The sequence below is a fragment of the Micropterus dolomieu genome, linkage group LG20, assembly GCF_021292245.1.
Source record: "Micropterus dolomieu isolate WLL.071019.BEF.003 ecotype Adirondacks linkage group LG20, ASM2129224v1, whole genome shotgun sequence".
In the NCBI taxonomy this organism is placed as follows: Eukaryota; Metazoa; Chordata; class Actinopteri; order Centrarchiformes; family Centrarchidae; genus Micropterus; species Micropterus dolomieu.
In genome coordinates, this window is record NC_060169.1 from 25,425,601 (window position 1) to 25,441,519 (window position 15,919).

The 15,919-nt window shown below is 41.2% G+C and overlaps 1 protein-coding gene across 2 annotated transcripts in view; it reads right to left on the minus strand.

Annotated features, from left to right (window-relative positions):
* The window catches only part of nfatc3a (nuclear factor of activated T cells 3a), a 70,332-nt gene that overhangs the window by 19,664 nt on the left and 34,749 nt on the right, over positions 1-15,919 (minus strand). For both annotated transcript variants that reach the window (XM_046032623.1, XM_046032624.1), the window contains 5 exons: positions 6,164-6,363; positions 5,471-5,643; positions 4,911-5,051; positions 423-478; positions 139-265 (listed from right to left, as the gene is read on the minus strand). In XM_046032623.1, the coding sequence (XP_045888579.1) occupies positions 139-265; positions 423-478; positions 4,911-5,051; positions 5,471-5,643; positions 6,164-6,363 (697 nt within the window). The remainder of the gene's footprint in view (positions 1-138; positions 266-422; positions 479-4,910; positions 5,052-5,470; positions 5,644-6,163; positions 6,364-15,919) is intronic.

The following is a 15,919-nucleotide window of genomic DNA, read 5'->3' on the forward strand; positions in this document are numbered from 1 at the left end:
TTAGGGACTCAAATACTTTAGCACCTAAAACAGCACAAGATTGGCAAAACTGGACCAGTTTGCCTAACCTGTGATGTCCAAAGGGTTTTTAAAACTGTAGCAGTTGTAAGTAAAAAAAAAAAAAACATTGAATCTCACCTGAAAGGTAAGTGAAGCGTTGTGATTGGCTCCTTTTCCGCTTGCCATTGCAGACATAAAATTGCACCTGCACAGCTGAACCCACAGTCTTACTGTGGTAGGGAGGGACCTCCACCATGATGCACGACTACAAACCAAAAAAATTTACATTTACATACACTTATTGCAGACAGAACATAATACCATATGATACAATGCAAATACTAGTGCAAAAGAAATTAAAACAAACAAGTTCATTAGAGTAAATATTACAGTCAAAATGCTGTAAATTAATGACTACTTACTCCTTGAGATTTCTCACGGATTATTTTTGCTTCAACTTCCCATTGTGGTCGTCCATCTAGAACAAACAAAAAGAGCTCAATAGACGACCAGTGGTAATCCTAGTGCCATGAACTGGCAAAGACACAAGTTAAAAAATGTACCTGAAAACTTTTACTGTATATACTAAAAACCCCTTATTTTCTTTTATCATTCCTGTCACTTTCATCTCTGTTTCTTTACGTTTAACCTCAAAATTATAGGAAAACTGCCACATCTGACATAGCAGTATCTCAGAAAAGACTTGGAACAGTTGCAAGTCTGGCTAAAGACAAACAGATTAATGCCTGACACCTCCATGGGTGAATCTCAGCGCCAATCTTGTGGTGGCAGTATCATTGTGTCATATTCTTTTATACAAAAAACCTTCAACTTCAAAATACACAGTTAAAATAGGCTTAAAAAAACAAATGGAGTGAAAATGAAAATGACCAGAATATGATCTGATCACTAAGACAGAAGGAGTAATAAACCCAGGCCACACATTATCACTAATGACAACATCTTTATAATTATATTTATATATGCAATTTATTTATAATAACTTTTCAAAAGTATAGTGTGACAAAGCAACTTTCCTCATTTGGAGTAGTTATCTTTCTCTATTTTCCTAAAGATGTCAGTGTACAGCGCTTTCTCAAACAGACAGGGCTTAAGAACCACATGAGGCTTCAGAAAAGCACACGATTTCAATTTGTTCTGGACAACCAAGAGACATCAAAATGAAGTCATTTTTAAAGGCCCAGAAGCCCCATGGAGAAAATCTTAGCAGCTATTAAATAGTAATCAAATGTCCAAATATCCTGCTGTTTGTCTTGTCTGGTTAAAATTATGGAGAGAGCAGTGGAATAATTGCATTTATTTTAAAATGCCTTTACACACTGCCAGGTTTCTGGCTAGAAAACACCCTTTCCAGTTTTCCTATGAGGGATCTAACTATTTGGCCAGACATCTTAGGGGCAGCTGCTTGAAGGGACGCAGTCGGGGTGAAAACACTGACAGGCTTGCCGTATGGTTGGAAGAAATCACAGTCATCACCGCATTGAGAAGAATAAAAACTTTGACAATGAAGTTAGTACAGTACAGTGTCTCAGCGGAGGCAAGTGCTGACATGGTGCAAGCATACTCTGCACCTGCATGGCCTCTTCCTCAAAACCCAAAGGCTTCCCCCAAATACCGCTGTCAGACATCTGCAACATGTCTGCAGAGAGGACTAACCTTCATCTGGATGCTAACAGAGTAAGCACTCAACTCTAAGCCTTGTAACATTTAGGCTATTCAGCTTTCAACCGAAATCCACACTCTACTGTAGCTTTAATTAGGTGATTTACCTGCTCTGATCTCACCTTTAAATTAGTCTTAGTTGTAGTAATCCACTGGCACATTAGCCAGTCATAACCCTACAGAGATTCTCTCTGTTAGGGAGTTTTTTTTCCCTTCCAATGAGCAAATGACCTTGAATGTCTTTGCAGCTGACAGCAGTGCAATATTGCAGCCCAGCTTGTTGACATTCAACAGGCAGGAGCAAGGGCCCCACATGTTCTGTCAGACAACAAGCACCAACGGGAACCTCATACCTCGCTAAGACAATGACTCGTATCATCCAGACGCCCTGCACACCCCAGTTAGGGGGGGAAAGAACGCGCACCCTTTGTGCCGCAAGATTGAACAAAAATAAAGAAGGTGATTACTGTTTATGTTGTAACATCTTTGTAAAAGCCCACAGTTGTTTGGCTTTTACAACTGAAACAACAAGTTGACAGAGTACACATGGGGTACTAGTCACTATTCAAAGCAGCCACTATTATAGCCTTTAAAGTCCACTCCTTTATATAAACATTCATCCTTGTAAAGTTGAAATACTTATACCAATTATGGACTTATTTTTTACTTTACTGTTTGATGACATCCCTTTATCTGTCTTCCCTTTCCTCTTCCTTCTATCCTTTCCCATTCCCTAAATACTACTACTTCAAATACCTTAATAAAAAATTAATTACTTAACTAAAAAAAAAATCATATCATATTACTGGTAAAGGCAGAGAGAAAGAAAGAAGAGGAAAACAGACATCTATCAGAGATTTTAAAACACAATTTATAAAGTATTATGTAAAGGCCTTTTATTGTGTAGGCTTTCAGCGTGTCACCCATTTGCCATAAGAAAACTTCAAATCCCGCAGTAAAGGTTACAAGGAGGACCCAAGTTAAGGAATCACACCAAAGCTATGCATACCAAAAGATAGCAAACCTAAACAAGTGTGTTTGACATGTATCTGCTATGATCTCGCATGAACAAATGCTAGGATCTTTGTTTCTGTATATAGTAAAGTCATTTAAAGCACCATCCCATAATCTCTGTGTACTAGCAACAATAGGCCAGTCTCTCCAGTTCCTTATGAATCCATGGTTGTCTTTCAATAATGAGAGATGGTGGAAAAATATCTGTCACTGACTCTCTTTCTTTCTTTTCTTCCATTCCTACATTTACTCCAATCAGTGCCTTTCTGTACTAAAGCGGGCGGATTAGTCATGATGAGGGGGATCATTTACACAAACCTAATTAACATCATCTTCCCTGTCCCTCTCATATTCTTTCTGCTCCTTCCACCGTCCGATGCCTTCATGCACCATGGGGCCCAGCTAAGGTTTCCACTTGCTGCAGCGCTACAAAGACTTGACCATCAGTCAGTAGATTCAACCATGCTACTTTTCTATGCCATGCTTCACCTGGTCCACCTCAAAGAGCTAAAGACATTCCTCCAGGCTGCTTTTATTCTCCTAGAAAATCCTATAGCTTTCACTCAGAAAAACACCACCACTCAACGTTTCTGCCATGTGTGAACTTGATTCTGTTGCTCCTCAGCACAAAGGTACCTCGGGCAGGCAGAGACTGGCTCAACGAATGTTATTCATTTAAAATTTCCATCCCAGGCAACAGCTATTGCATATGTTTTGATTACAGAGTGGTGTACAAAAGAGAAAAACAGATAAGGCAGAGAATGACAGATGACTTAAAAGAAACAAGACGAAAAAACATAGGGAATTTAGCTAGGTAATCTCTTTAGCCTGGGCATTTGTTAAACAGATACAAGCAACTTTTAACCTCGCAAATACTAATCTTAGGAAACAGAGACTCATTCTACACTCATCGTAACTTGCAACCCTCACTACACACAAGCAACCAATAGGAGTCCATACTGTAGTGATAGTGACTGCACTGGCTTCCCAACTGCAAACTGCTAATTGTAAATACCCCTAGATGTGCCCAGAGTCACTAAACCTTTTTGGATTATTAGTTCACACTTTTTAGCAACTTTGAGACAAAAAATAGGGGAAACGAAATTCATGATATAACATAATGTTGAGACAAGGCACGCATCTGTTTAAATTAGCATATTCAATGACCATGTTACCTGTCATGTTAAGCAAGTGTGTCTGCGAGTGTGGTTTTTTTTTGGCTAGCAAAGGCACATAAACGTGAGTAAGTAAACTAAGTATGGTTGATATACATAAATTCTTACTTTTTTTCAAAATGCTGACAGAATGTGTTGAATTTTGTGTTTTGTAATTAACGTATACTAAAAGCAAAATTGCAATGTAAAGTCTGTATCACAATATACTATTTATTGCCTTCCGAATTGAATTTACTGTTTCATTTTGGATAGACAAGATTTCTGGCAGACATATAGCTGTTCTGCATTTGACAAAACACCCTGCGGTGATAGAGGACTTGTTGAGGCTGAGGTAATGACAGATCTGATCTGAGAACTGATGCATACACACACATATACACACACACACTAAACTAAATTCAGGGGTAGCTTTAATAGCCTTATGGGAAAAATACATTTTCTTTGGATTTTTAAAATATTTTGTGACAATAATGGTAATATTCCAGAAGCAAGAGAGAGAATCAATCGCTGAATATAGTATTATTCCAGTATAATAATTGCTATGAAACTAGGTTTGGTCTGCTACTTACAAAATGGAGATTCTAATTCTATTTCTCTGTCAAAGGGCTCTAAAGTAAATTGTATTGGTGTCCCCTACTGTGGTCTTTCAGAACACCAGTCCAACTTTAAGAGCACCGTTTACTGTAAAATTGACAAATTTTAGAGCAATACATGTCATTTTCACATATTTACAAGTATGAGCCATGACTCCTATAAAGCCTTCATCACCTTCTACTGACTTGATCAACAAAATTTCAGTTTCATGTAGAAGTATATACAATTAAAATAAACAACTAAAATTGTGGGCAGTTTTGCCACTAAAGAATATAATTTTCCAACAGACCACATAAATGACACATGAAATGTTTTATTCATGGTGGCCTCTCTGATACAATATGTCAGACAACCATGAAACACAATTTTTACACACATAATTGGCACAAGCTGTTTCTGCAGCGGTGGTTGAAGGCTAAGCTGCTGCGCGGACATAACACTTACCAGGGCCTTTCTCCAGGAAGATGACCTTGGACTCTGGGAAGAAGTTGGAGCCGCTGATGACCATCTCTTCTCCCCCGCTGACCAGACAGCTGGTCAGGCTGGATTTCTCAACCTGGGGCAGCTCTTGAGCTGAACGCTGGGCTGGGAGAGACGCAGCAGGCGTTGAGGAAAAAAAGAGAATGATTATTTGCTGAGCTGTGTTCATTCACACGGCAGTCAATATTTTAAGAGGAACACCTTATACTATTATGCAGTTTATACAAAATTGTCACAAATTGTCACAAATTTGTATCCATACCTCTCTGGTAGCCCCAACACAAAAGGTAGTGATTATTGCAGAGCTATGGTAATGGCACAGACAGAACTGATTGACATTTTTACCATTTATCAGATGTTCTTATCTAAAGTGACTTTCAATGAGAGCAAACAGTAGATTAAATCAACATAGCTAAATAGCCAGACTGCAAGCTTACTAATAAAGCAGTGTGTGGAAAGGTTTGTAGATGTGCTTGTCTGTGCGTGTTTTTCTGAATGAATTTGATTGGGTGTGTGTTACTCACAGCACTCCACAGGAATGGAGGCAGCCTGCAGTGACACCACCTTCCCGTTGGGTTGAGGGATGTGCACTCGGAACACCACACGGACCCGTGTGTTCTTTCTTCCTATATCCGTCTCCCCCTTCCGCAGCTCAATGTCTGAGTTCCGCAGCTTGAGGATGCCAGCACAGTCGATACTGCAAGGTAGAGGGAAAATAGTTGGCCCCATGCAGCACCACTGGGATGGCAATCATCTAAGACAAATTTAAGTAGTTACGGTCTGGGAGTGATAAAACCAACCACAGGCCCAGTAGGGGATTCGCAATGAAAGGCAAATTAAGTGTTGAATCACAAATTAAAGATGCCTGTGAATATGATTTATTACAACTGTAAATGAGAAAATCCCTACCAAATCCCTTCCTATGAATTCCAATGTAAATGAAACCAGACCTTATATAAATATTTCGTCCAGGTGATGCAGAATCATAAATATTCGAATAAAGTTTGTTTCTCTGCTCCATGGGAAACCCTCAAATTTTCCTTTTGTGCCCAACTCTGCTGTTGGTTTAAATTAAGAAAATCTATTAAATCCCCTTTGGAAGATCTTACAACAATGTATGATCATAAATGTGGTTATTTTTTTATTGGACAGGGCTTCCTTCATGGTGGTAAGCTCATAACTGAGTAATGTAACCCTGAAGTGCTTCTGACACATACCTGGCGGTCATGTTGTTTTCGGGCAGGAGTGGAATTTCAAGAACTTTGGTGCTGGAGACTACAATTTCTTGGCTGGCTGTGGCTACGGTTTTCCCGGTGATCCGGTGCACCTGGTAGAAGGCGTGTGGCCTCAAGTAACGGTCATCTGCTGTTCCAATGAACATCTGCAGGTTGACGGGCTTCTCGTTGTAGCCAATGAGCTGAGACACGACAGAGAGAGAAAGAATAAAAACAGATGTGAGTTCTTGGGTTGCAGATGGGAGGTGTGAAAAAAGGAATACTCTCTTCATTTTCCTCTGCCTTCAGAAGGCCACCTTTTTTGGAGGGAATCTAAATGTCAGGTCGAGGGTGTTGTGATATTTCTGGCACGGCCACTGGAGATTCATCTGGTGCTTTGGCCTCCAACCAGTTTGACACTGATGTTTTCAACTAATAGTCTTATAATTTTTCCCCATTGTACGCCTGCTCCTTAACAGGATTCAGTATAGGACATTGTAACCGCCAAAACCTTTGAACCCAGAACCTTGAAACCTGTTCTGGTCAATCATTCCAAGACCAAATAAAAGTCATATTACATCTACAGTGGAAGAGAAAGCAAAAACACTGAATTGGCTTTATGAGATTCTGAAAAGAACAAATAGCTGGGGTACTGACTTATCATTTAAATGAACAAAAAATTGATAAATGAATGAGTCAATTCCACAAAGATGTGAGGTGGATTTGGATTTCCAGCATGGCCCTAAGTTGTAAAAATGCTTAAAAGGGAGAGGGAGACAATAACACAAAAACAGAATAATAGATATGAATATATGAAAGTTTGATATCTAATGAGCATCAGTCTAATAAATATTAAATGTAGCATAAAATTATACAAAAGCATCATTCACACAATATTTAACTCATTCTGTGAGGTCTTGTGCATTTAAAATGCCTTTGAATGGTTACACTGTGGCTAAAAGGAAAAAAAAGAAAAATTGCCAGTAAAAATGTCAACAGCCTTTTCAATTCCAGAGGCTCATGCGTGCCAACCTGGTTGGCATGGGACACAGAGACTAGCAGCTGCCCTCTCCATTAGTCCCCGAGTGCTGGCACCCCGGTTTCCAGGTGAGATGTTTGATGAAGGAAACGTCTTGCACGTCGGGTAGAGACAAGGAGAAGATGGAAAGGAGAGCAGGACCTTTACTCCTCAGAGGGACAGAACAAACACACAGGCCGCACAATCCCACCACTGTTGTAATGTTGTGCTTGGCAGACTCCGTGATGGCAAGATGGCACCCCGCCGCACAAACACTCCCACTAAACTGCCCTCGTAGCCCACACCTCCGGCACAGATGGGAGGGCAGCTCAATGAGGGTAACAGAAAAGAACAAGGCCATTCATTGCTGTTTCACCCCAGGAACTGCCAAGCCTCAACCCTACCACAGCTGGCTACTGACTCTTTCCTGCCTGCAGCTTTGCGTCACACACTGCTGTGTCAATGTTTAGTGCAAAAGTGTGGTGGGTGGAAGAAGAGAAAGTGGGTGTAACTTGGGATTTGTCATGTGCTGTTCCAAAACCAGCTACAATAAAAAAGGATTCAATGGATCACAACTAGGCCTTGGAAACATGTGTACCTGAAAAAAACAGTGAGCAAAAACTACCGAAGAAGTTTTTCAAAATATTGACTTCCTCTGAAGTCAATCATTAAAATATACTTGTTTGCAGCAGGATAATTAAACACAACTTTTTTTCCCGTTGGTAAGGGTTGAACTGGAATCAGTGGTAGAATTGGTGTTCATGGGAATTGCTGGCTTTGGATTTAGTGGTAGCCTGAGCTCATTTTCGCTTCTCCCTCTCTTTCTCTCTCACTTGCTACTTCCGAGATGGTCCCCTGTGGTGAAAGAAGTCAAGGTATGGGGGTCTGTGGAAAAACTGAAATACGCTATGTTTACAGCAGGTTATGTGAGAGGACGAAACAGAGGCAGATCCTAGGCAGGCAGGGCAGCAGAGCTTAAATCTTAATAATGCTTCACTGTTCTTAGCTGACTAAAAAGCTGGTAGGGTTGTGCTACTGAGCAATAAAAACCCATTGGTTCTCAAGAGGGGTCGGAATTGAAAATAATAAGAAGGAAAATCTATTTCTAGCAAGTAAATACAATTTGACGTTTTGTTACTAGTTAGTTAGGAAACGCATAGACATGTTAATGTACATTAGGCAAGGCAACCTTGCCTAAGGCAAGTTTATTTGTATAGCACATTTCAACAACAAGGTAATTCAAAGTGCTTTACATAAAACATAAAAGCAACAGGGAAATATAATCTTCAATATGTATAAATTTTGTAGAAGAATGATTAGCATCCATTACTAAGTAGCAAGGATAAATTCCCCTTTGAGGCCCTCTTTAAATCCTAAACTGAACACTTCTTCTTTACTTCCAAGGGACTATCCCAGTGTCTCAGGTTGATCAGGAGTGAAGAAGCCAAAAGCTACAACTCCGGGCTGAGAGGTGCCGCTCCAGACAGACTAAACTAATACAGCTTCAGAGTGAGCTGAAGAAGAAGCCATTAAGCTGCCTGGTTCAGACAGGTCACCATATGGCTTGATGTTCATTTATCTAGCTACTGAGTGCAGATCAGAAGTGTTTGCCAGCAGTTCAGATGAGAAATTTAGAAAAACATTTAGAATCAAAGGGGGAAAATAACACTAACATTGACACAAGCCGCAAGAAGCATACCTTTATAAATTTTAGCCTTGCACTGAAATGAAACAAGGAATTTATTTTACACTAGACAGGATAAGACTGTTAGCTGCGTGGAGATTTGATCTTCGGGATTGAAAAATCTTGACTTGACCAAAAATCTGTGGAAAGCATGGTTGTATTTTCATAAGGAAGGGGCAGTTATTGACATGTATTTAGGTAATTAGGGAAAGGTTGGTTTATCGATACCAATTAATCAATGATTATTTTGTCAACTGTTTGCTTGTTGGTTTATAAAATAGAATTCCCTGCCCCCAGGCTTCTGTTTGTTGTTTGAAGCAAAAACTACCCCACCCCAAGGTATGTTGACACTCCTCTACCACATCCTCCATGTGCCTTAACTGCTTAGTGATGGAGGCATGTCTGAGTTCGAGCAAAGGACTGAACAGATCAGTAACTCGCGCTGTTTTTTATGGTATCTGACTGGGTGTCTGTGCTTTGTACATATACACTTGAGCGTCCTGTTGGTTCTTGTATGGACAGAGGATGCTGCAGGAGACAGAAAGAAATCTGTGTCACACTAACCACAGGGAGGATGGCCACAGAAGGCAGCTTCGTCCTCACATAAAAGTACATATAAAGTTACAAGGGCAGCATATATTTCTGAAATTAAATTTTTAACCTTGAAATAATTCCTCACTCTGCTTTCTCACCGTTGCCCGTGTCAAACTAAAATCAACATACTGAATGTTCAAAACAACTGCATGCAGCACTTGAAATGTATTCGGAAGGAAGCAGGGACAGCATGAGGCCCCTATAATAACCAGTAATGGGTTAATCTATGGAAACCACATTAGATCTTAAGAGCCACATTAAAGTATAAATCTTGCTAGTAACAAGCTAACAGGTAATTATGCACCCTGGTCTGAATGGATCTGTCTATAAATGACACAATTATTCTGGATTCAAAGAAACATGGAGTCCCAGGAATCAACAGCCTTGTGGGCTGTGTTGCTTGTTTTATGATCATGTCTGCACAACGTGGAAGTGAACAGACAGCGCTTGCGTGTGTGTGTGTGTGTGTGTGTGTGTGTGTGTGTGTGTGTGTGTGCACGTGTCTGCTTGCATGCCTGCAGTGCACATTGTATGTGTGTGTGTGTCCATAAATAAGGGCATGTTTATTCGAGCACCATGTGTGTCCCAGACAGCATAAAGTGAGTTAACAGTGTCAGGAGGAATGTATCTGTGAGCGAGGATAGAGAGGCATAAAAAAAACTGAAAACGCATCACGGATGTGAATTAGAACACCACATACAGCACAGAAAATTGGGAATAACATTTTTCTTTGTTAAATCATGTTGAGTTAAAAGTAGAGTGGTGTTTTTTAAATGCCAGTGCCAATGTGATACCTGAGTTTGACAATTCGAGCGCTGAAATTGTGAAGATTTAACATGTTTAACTTTGTGTTAAATAAAGTAGAAGTTGTCTGAGATTTATTTTTCCAGCTTGTCAGTTCCACCCAGCACTGCAAACTGTCACCATGAAACAAAAAAAATCGCTCATTTCTTTTTCTTTCCTTACATTTACCCTCTTCATCTCTCTCTGTGTCCTCTTCTCTTTCTTCTGTTTCTCCGTCTCTGCGCATGAGGGATTTGGTGTGTAGCCAGAGTGTTGACAAACATACACTTAGCAGGCCAGGAGTTCCATCCAAATCAAATAATCAACAAGGAAAACCTGATTAGAGGGCCAGAAAGAAAGGGCTCACTTCGGCAGTCCCAGTGAATCAACACTCCTGACAAAACAGAAACATACCAGCCGGGCTAATTCAGTCCCCCTGCCACAGTCACAACTGTTACTAAAAACACAATTATCTTCTGTTTAGTGTTTCCTCGATTCAGTTCAATGTGATTCATTTAGAGAATTGGAAAAAATAGAGCAGCTTTACAAAGATAAATGATAAAACATAACAAAACTGATACTGTCAACCATAACTGAACACATGTAAGTCTTACAACACAGGGCTGCTTCAAAGAATAACATTTACATTGGCAGCAAGGGCTCAGTACGTGGCACTCATACATAAGGGGAGAAAGCAGGACAGGACAAGAAACATGACAGAGCAGGTGGGAAGTTGTTAGTTTTTTCAAATCTTTAGTATATTAAATGATTTTCACTGATTTTAAAATTTTCAAATCGATGTAGTTGGGTTTCTAACTTGAACACTACGTATTATATTCCTAAGACAACATTAAAACTGTGTTACAAATGCTGAGTACAATGATACCATAAGCTCCTCAAAGAGCAGTCCAAGCACCCTTCAGGGGCCCATTTGCACCTTTCAGTTCGGAAAATGGGTAAAACACCACCTGCAAACAGCGGGACATGTAAACAAGCACACATGGATAATACCAGGGCCCTGGCGGAGGAGGCTTCTCGACACTGAAATGCACACGACACACACCCTTGACTTGTTTCACATTCCTGAGTCACCCCTCCGCCATCCACTAAATCTATGCTTGAGTGTGAAATACCACAGGAGGGTGGTCTCTGCACTTTTGACTCCTCACCTTTCTGCCTGTCCAGAGTGCACTGAGCCCATCTGGTCAGTCAGCAAGAAAATGAGGCCTGATAGAGATCAGTTCTTATATTAAACCGCACTGACATTAAAACCGGTCATATGTCCCCAGGCCTGTGCTCGCTGAAGCCTGTAACTAACTTATGGCTGCCGCTGCTGCTTCTGACTGTGGATCGAGTTTAGGATGAACTCCCTCCCCTAAAATAAAACCGCTGGATACGGTTACATACTTGGCTCCCACTAAATAAAGTCCCCACTTATTTTTGGCCTTCATCTGTTCCACTGATCCAGTAATAAGGCTAGCAAGCGGAGGGGGAAAACATCTCCCATCAATACATACACACACCAAAAGGGTTTAACTTTTGTTAAAAATACAAAAATAGCAGTAGTATTGAGAGCTGATCTGGGCTTTGATGAGAGTTTTAATAATGGGGATATTTTTATGGGGAAAGCTAAGAGGGAGAACATCACCTGCTCTCTGCATCACATCCAGCCTTTCTCATCACATACTGTGTTTCAGCAACAACCTGCAAGCATTAGTTCATTTTCTGTGTTTATCTCTTCTTCTCGTTTTATCCTCTCCTCTCTGCTTTTTCATTCTTCATCTTTCCTTTCATCTCTTGCCACTTCTTTTCCCTTTGTCACTCTCTCCTCTCCGTCCCTGTCCTCGCCTCTCACCTAGCTCGGCTGCAGCCCTCTGCCGTAACTCGACACTTTCTCACAGCGAGCGCCTGACTCTGCCAAGTTGTTTCTCTGTGTTGCTCCGCTGTTGCCATGGTGAGACTCTCTGTGTGTATGCAGGAGCATGTGTGTGTGTGTGAGCAGCTACATACACTCACGTTGGTGTAAACTACAGCCCTGAAGCTTTTGTCGGTGTGTGTGTGTGTGTGTGTGTGTGTGTGTGTGTGTGTGTGTGTGTGTGTGTGTGTGTGTGTGTGTGTGTGTGTGTGTGTGTGTGTGTGTGTTGTGTGTTAGAATGTGTGGATTTAAGCACACTAACTTTGGTGTAAACTGTAGTCCTTGGAAAGGGTTGTAATGTGTGTGTGTGTGTGTGTGTGTGTGTGTGTGTGTGACAGTCTGGCTAGCATGTGTGTGCAACAGATGTAAAAACAGGAGCAATGGTGGTCAAGGTCACGAGTGGGCCCATTTTATCTGGCAGTGGTTTCCCTACTGTGGCACTGTGGCACCACGACCCGAGATCTATGGACACGCACACACACACACACACACACACACACACACACACACACACACACACACACACACTTGCTGTTTGCCCAGCACACTAGGGAGGGCAGAGAGAGCCAGGGGGCCGGTTGACTGTTTGTTTAAACAAGGTCAATACATGCACACGCACATGCGCACACACAGGAGCGTTTACTGTATACTGCATGAGGACTGTATATGGCCTTGCTAGACTAGTCCAAGCTCAATTCCTCTTATTCCCCATTCTATCCTCCCCCACTCTCCCTCCCTCCCTCACACACACACCTCTCTGTCTCTCTCTCCCCTTCTCGGTGACTGTTTTCTCGCTGGGCGCTAAGCCTGATTACAACAAATGAGAGCCAAGCTTCCAGCATGTTTACATCAAATACAATCCTAGGGCAAAGCAACGCTAGCTCCAGCCAGTTCACACAGTGAAAACCGCATGGTTCTGCATTGTTGTCTGTTTGTCTCCCCATTATGGCGGTCCAGTCTATTGAGAGAGTCAGCAGTGTGAGAGAGAGACCTGTCAGGGCAAAAGCAAGAGGGCAAGTAAGAAGAAGAAAAAGTGCAGGTAAGACGGAGGTCGGCAGAGAGAGATGGCCAGAATAAGAGAAGGGGTTAAAGACACTGAAAGTGCCAGAGTGAATGACAGAGACAGAGAGCGACAGCAATGGGGTCATGGCCATGCATTCAAGCACTGGGATTGAAATCATTTAATGCATCCAAGCCAGTGGAAATATAAGGCTGTCTTGGACAGCTTCTGTCGTGTTCTCTTTCAAATCCTTGTTATCAGACACCGTGCCTTCATTTAGATTTATTAACTGTTGCAACAAGTTTAAAAATGGACATAATATGTTTTCCAACTGTTTGTTTTTCAGACTTGCGTTATATTAAAGCACAGTCCTTTGCAGTGTTTGTGTGCTGTGTGTGTGAATGTGACTGTCTCTCCACTGTATCTGACAGCCCTTTTCTGTTTGTCCCTGCCTGTCTCTGTCCGCCGCAGCAGGTAATACCAGAGGGGCTCCTTATATTTGTGTGGGTGCAGCAGCACTCAATTAAGCTGGTTAAATACGCACAAGGATACCTCAGCCAGCCAGAGAGGCTTTGGACTTATCTGTCTCCTAGCAACAGGTGCACCGATTATGGTCTGCAGCTATCCCCAGAGGAATGGCTAAAACAGCCAGTCAGCCAGGCACAGACAAAGCCATCCTGCAATGTACAATTATTTTTTAAAGGTCAGGTGGTCAACAACATTACAACCTACTGAGAACCATCTGGATCTTGCACATCTGCACGTCATTATCAATACCACAAAGGTTGTTTTCAAGTCTGTATGATCATAAACAGCGTGCTTATAAAGAGTATGGATAGTGGATTAAGTTGATTCATTCATCATTTTATAAATAATTTCTTTCGATCAAAAAGTTAAAAGATTTCTCTGGCAACCACTAGATTACAAGGGGGAGGATTTCTGTTACAGGATTCTGATTTTGTTGTGCTTTACAGGTGAAAAAAACAGGTTTCTAATAGATAAAAGCCCCACAGACATTATTGACAGATGGACTTTCAACAAAGCTACACTGTATCACCTTTGCATCTGAATACACAACATTCCTCACATAACCACTATGAATCGTGTCTGTCAGAACAGTTCAATGTAAACACTGACACACTTTGTAGTCTTTGTTTGTCTGGCTACCGTACATAAAGAAGGGAAAAGGAGCTGAGCTATGGCCATTGCCAGCCTAGGTTCTCTCACTGATTAACAGCTGTTCAACACCCTCATGTCTTTCTTCTTAGTATTAGCATACCAAGTTGGTGTCAAACTCCCAAAACGCTGCAGTCTCGCATGGTTTATTCCTTGAGCGAGTGAGATGTGTTTCCAGAGCACAGGTTGCTGTGACATATAATTCAAAGACATGTCTACTTAATATAATGCACCACACAATATACTCTACTGCTTTTAAACTCACACATGATACAAGAGGCACAGTACACATAAAGTGCCAGCTCACAACAGCAGCTTGTTTGAGTATAATCATAAATGTATGAAACTAAATCTAAATTATTCTCAGTTGAGCTCTACGACAGGATCTCCACAGTCTTAATTTCTGTGGTTACACTTCTTCACATCTCCTATATCCTGTGTCTGGGGCCCAAAACCGCAGGTCAGAAATCACTGACCTAAAACTGCTCTTCAACTGAGCCGGTAAATTCTACACAGACACGCTAACAAATGAACACAACCCTTCTCTCTGAGAAATCTGGATGAGAGCCAGTAGGCTGAGAGGTATGAGTAACTTGAAAGCCTGGATTCTCAAGCTAGTAGATACAGAAACTAAAAGACATTGGAATGCTCCTTTCCCGCAGAAAAGGTTCATATTTAAAGGTTCCTTATCGAAACCTTGTCTACCGATCTACAATCCTTTCCAAAGTATTTGAGTACAGTTAGTGGACGAATCTGTAGTAACTTCAAAGTAATATAGTAATTGAGTGATTTTATAATGCATGTTCTAATAGATGTTTATTTTTATATTTCAATGTGAGTGCCAAATTGTCACTGGTGAAGACTTGACCAGTTCGGGTAAATCCTGTTTTGTTTTTACCAACCTAACTATTTCATTTTTCTTCTTTAAAGTTTTAAAACAAAACATTTTAAAGTAGAGTGCCAAGACAAAAAACCATAATGCGGTAGCCTCAAGGTTTTCTTCAACACAATTTGATCAGAGCACCTAAAAGTGATCGAGCAACAATAACTGGCCAAACACGGGAAAACCAGGCATCAGTGCCTTCAAGACCAGATAGAGACATCCTTGAGTTTGTAAACGAGCCCTGGCTCGTTTGCAAGAGTCTGCTAATGCTTTGTTGGGTAGAGATTATGTTACTGAGAGACACTACCTGAAGCCAATAAAGAGAGTGGTGCTAATAGAGAGGAGTTCGAGTTTCAAAGTAGAATATACACATCCCTCAAAACTGCCACCAAATGTTACCTGACTGAGAACAATTTAGATTCATCAAATAAGACATGGCCTAATTTCTTGAACACGTCCAAGAAGACCCTGGAAGGTTCTGCTGCTGTTGTCTTTGACAGACATGTGATTGATGCAATGCAATGGTAAATGCACAGAGATGATTTTAACAATTATGCAGCAGTCCATGAAGCGAACTTTCCAAAACTGAATAGACTGGTGAAAAACAATGTGAGCATTGCAGCTACCAGAGCACTTTCAGAGAGGGCATTCAGCACAGGAGCTGCAGCTCCCGATTACATGCCATAGGACTGTAGTCAAGCCACAT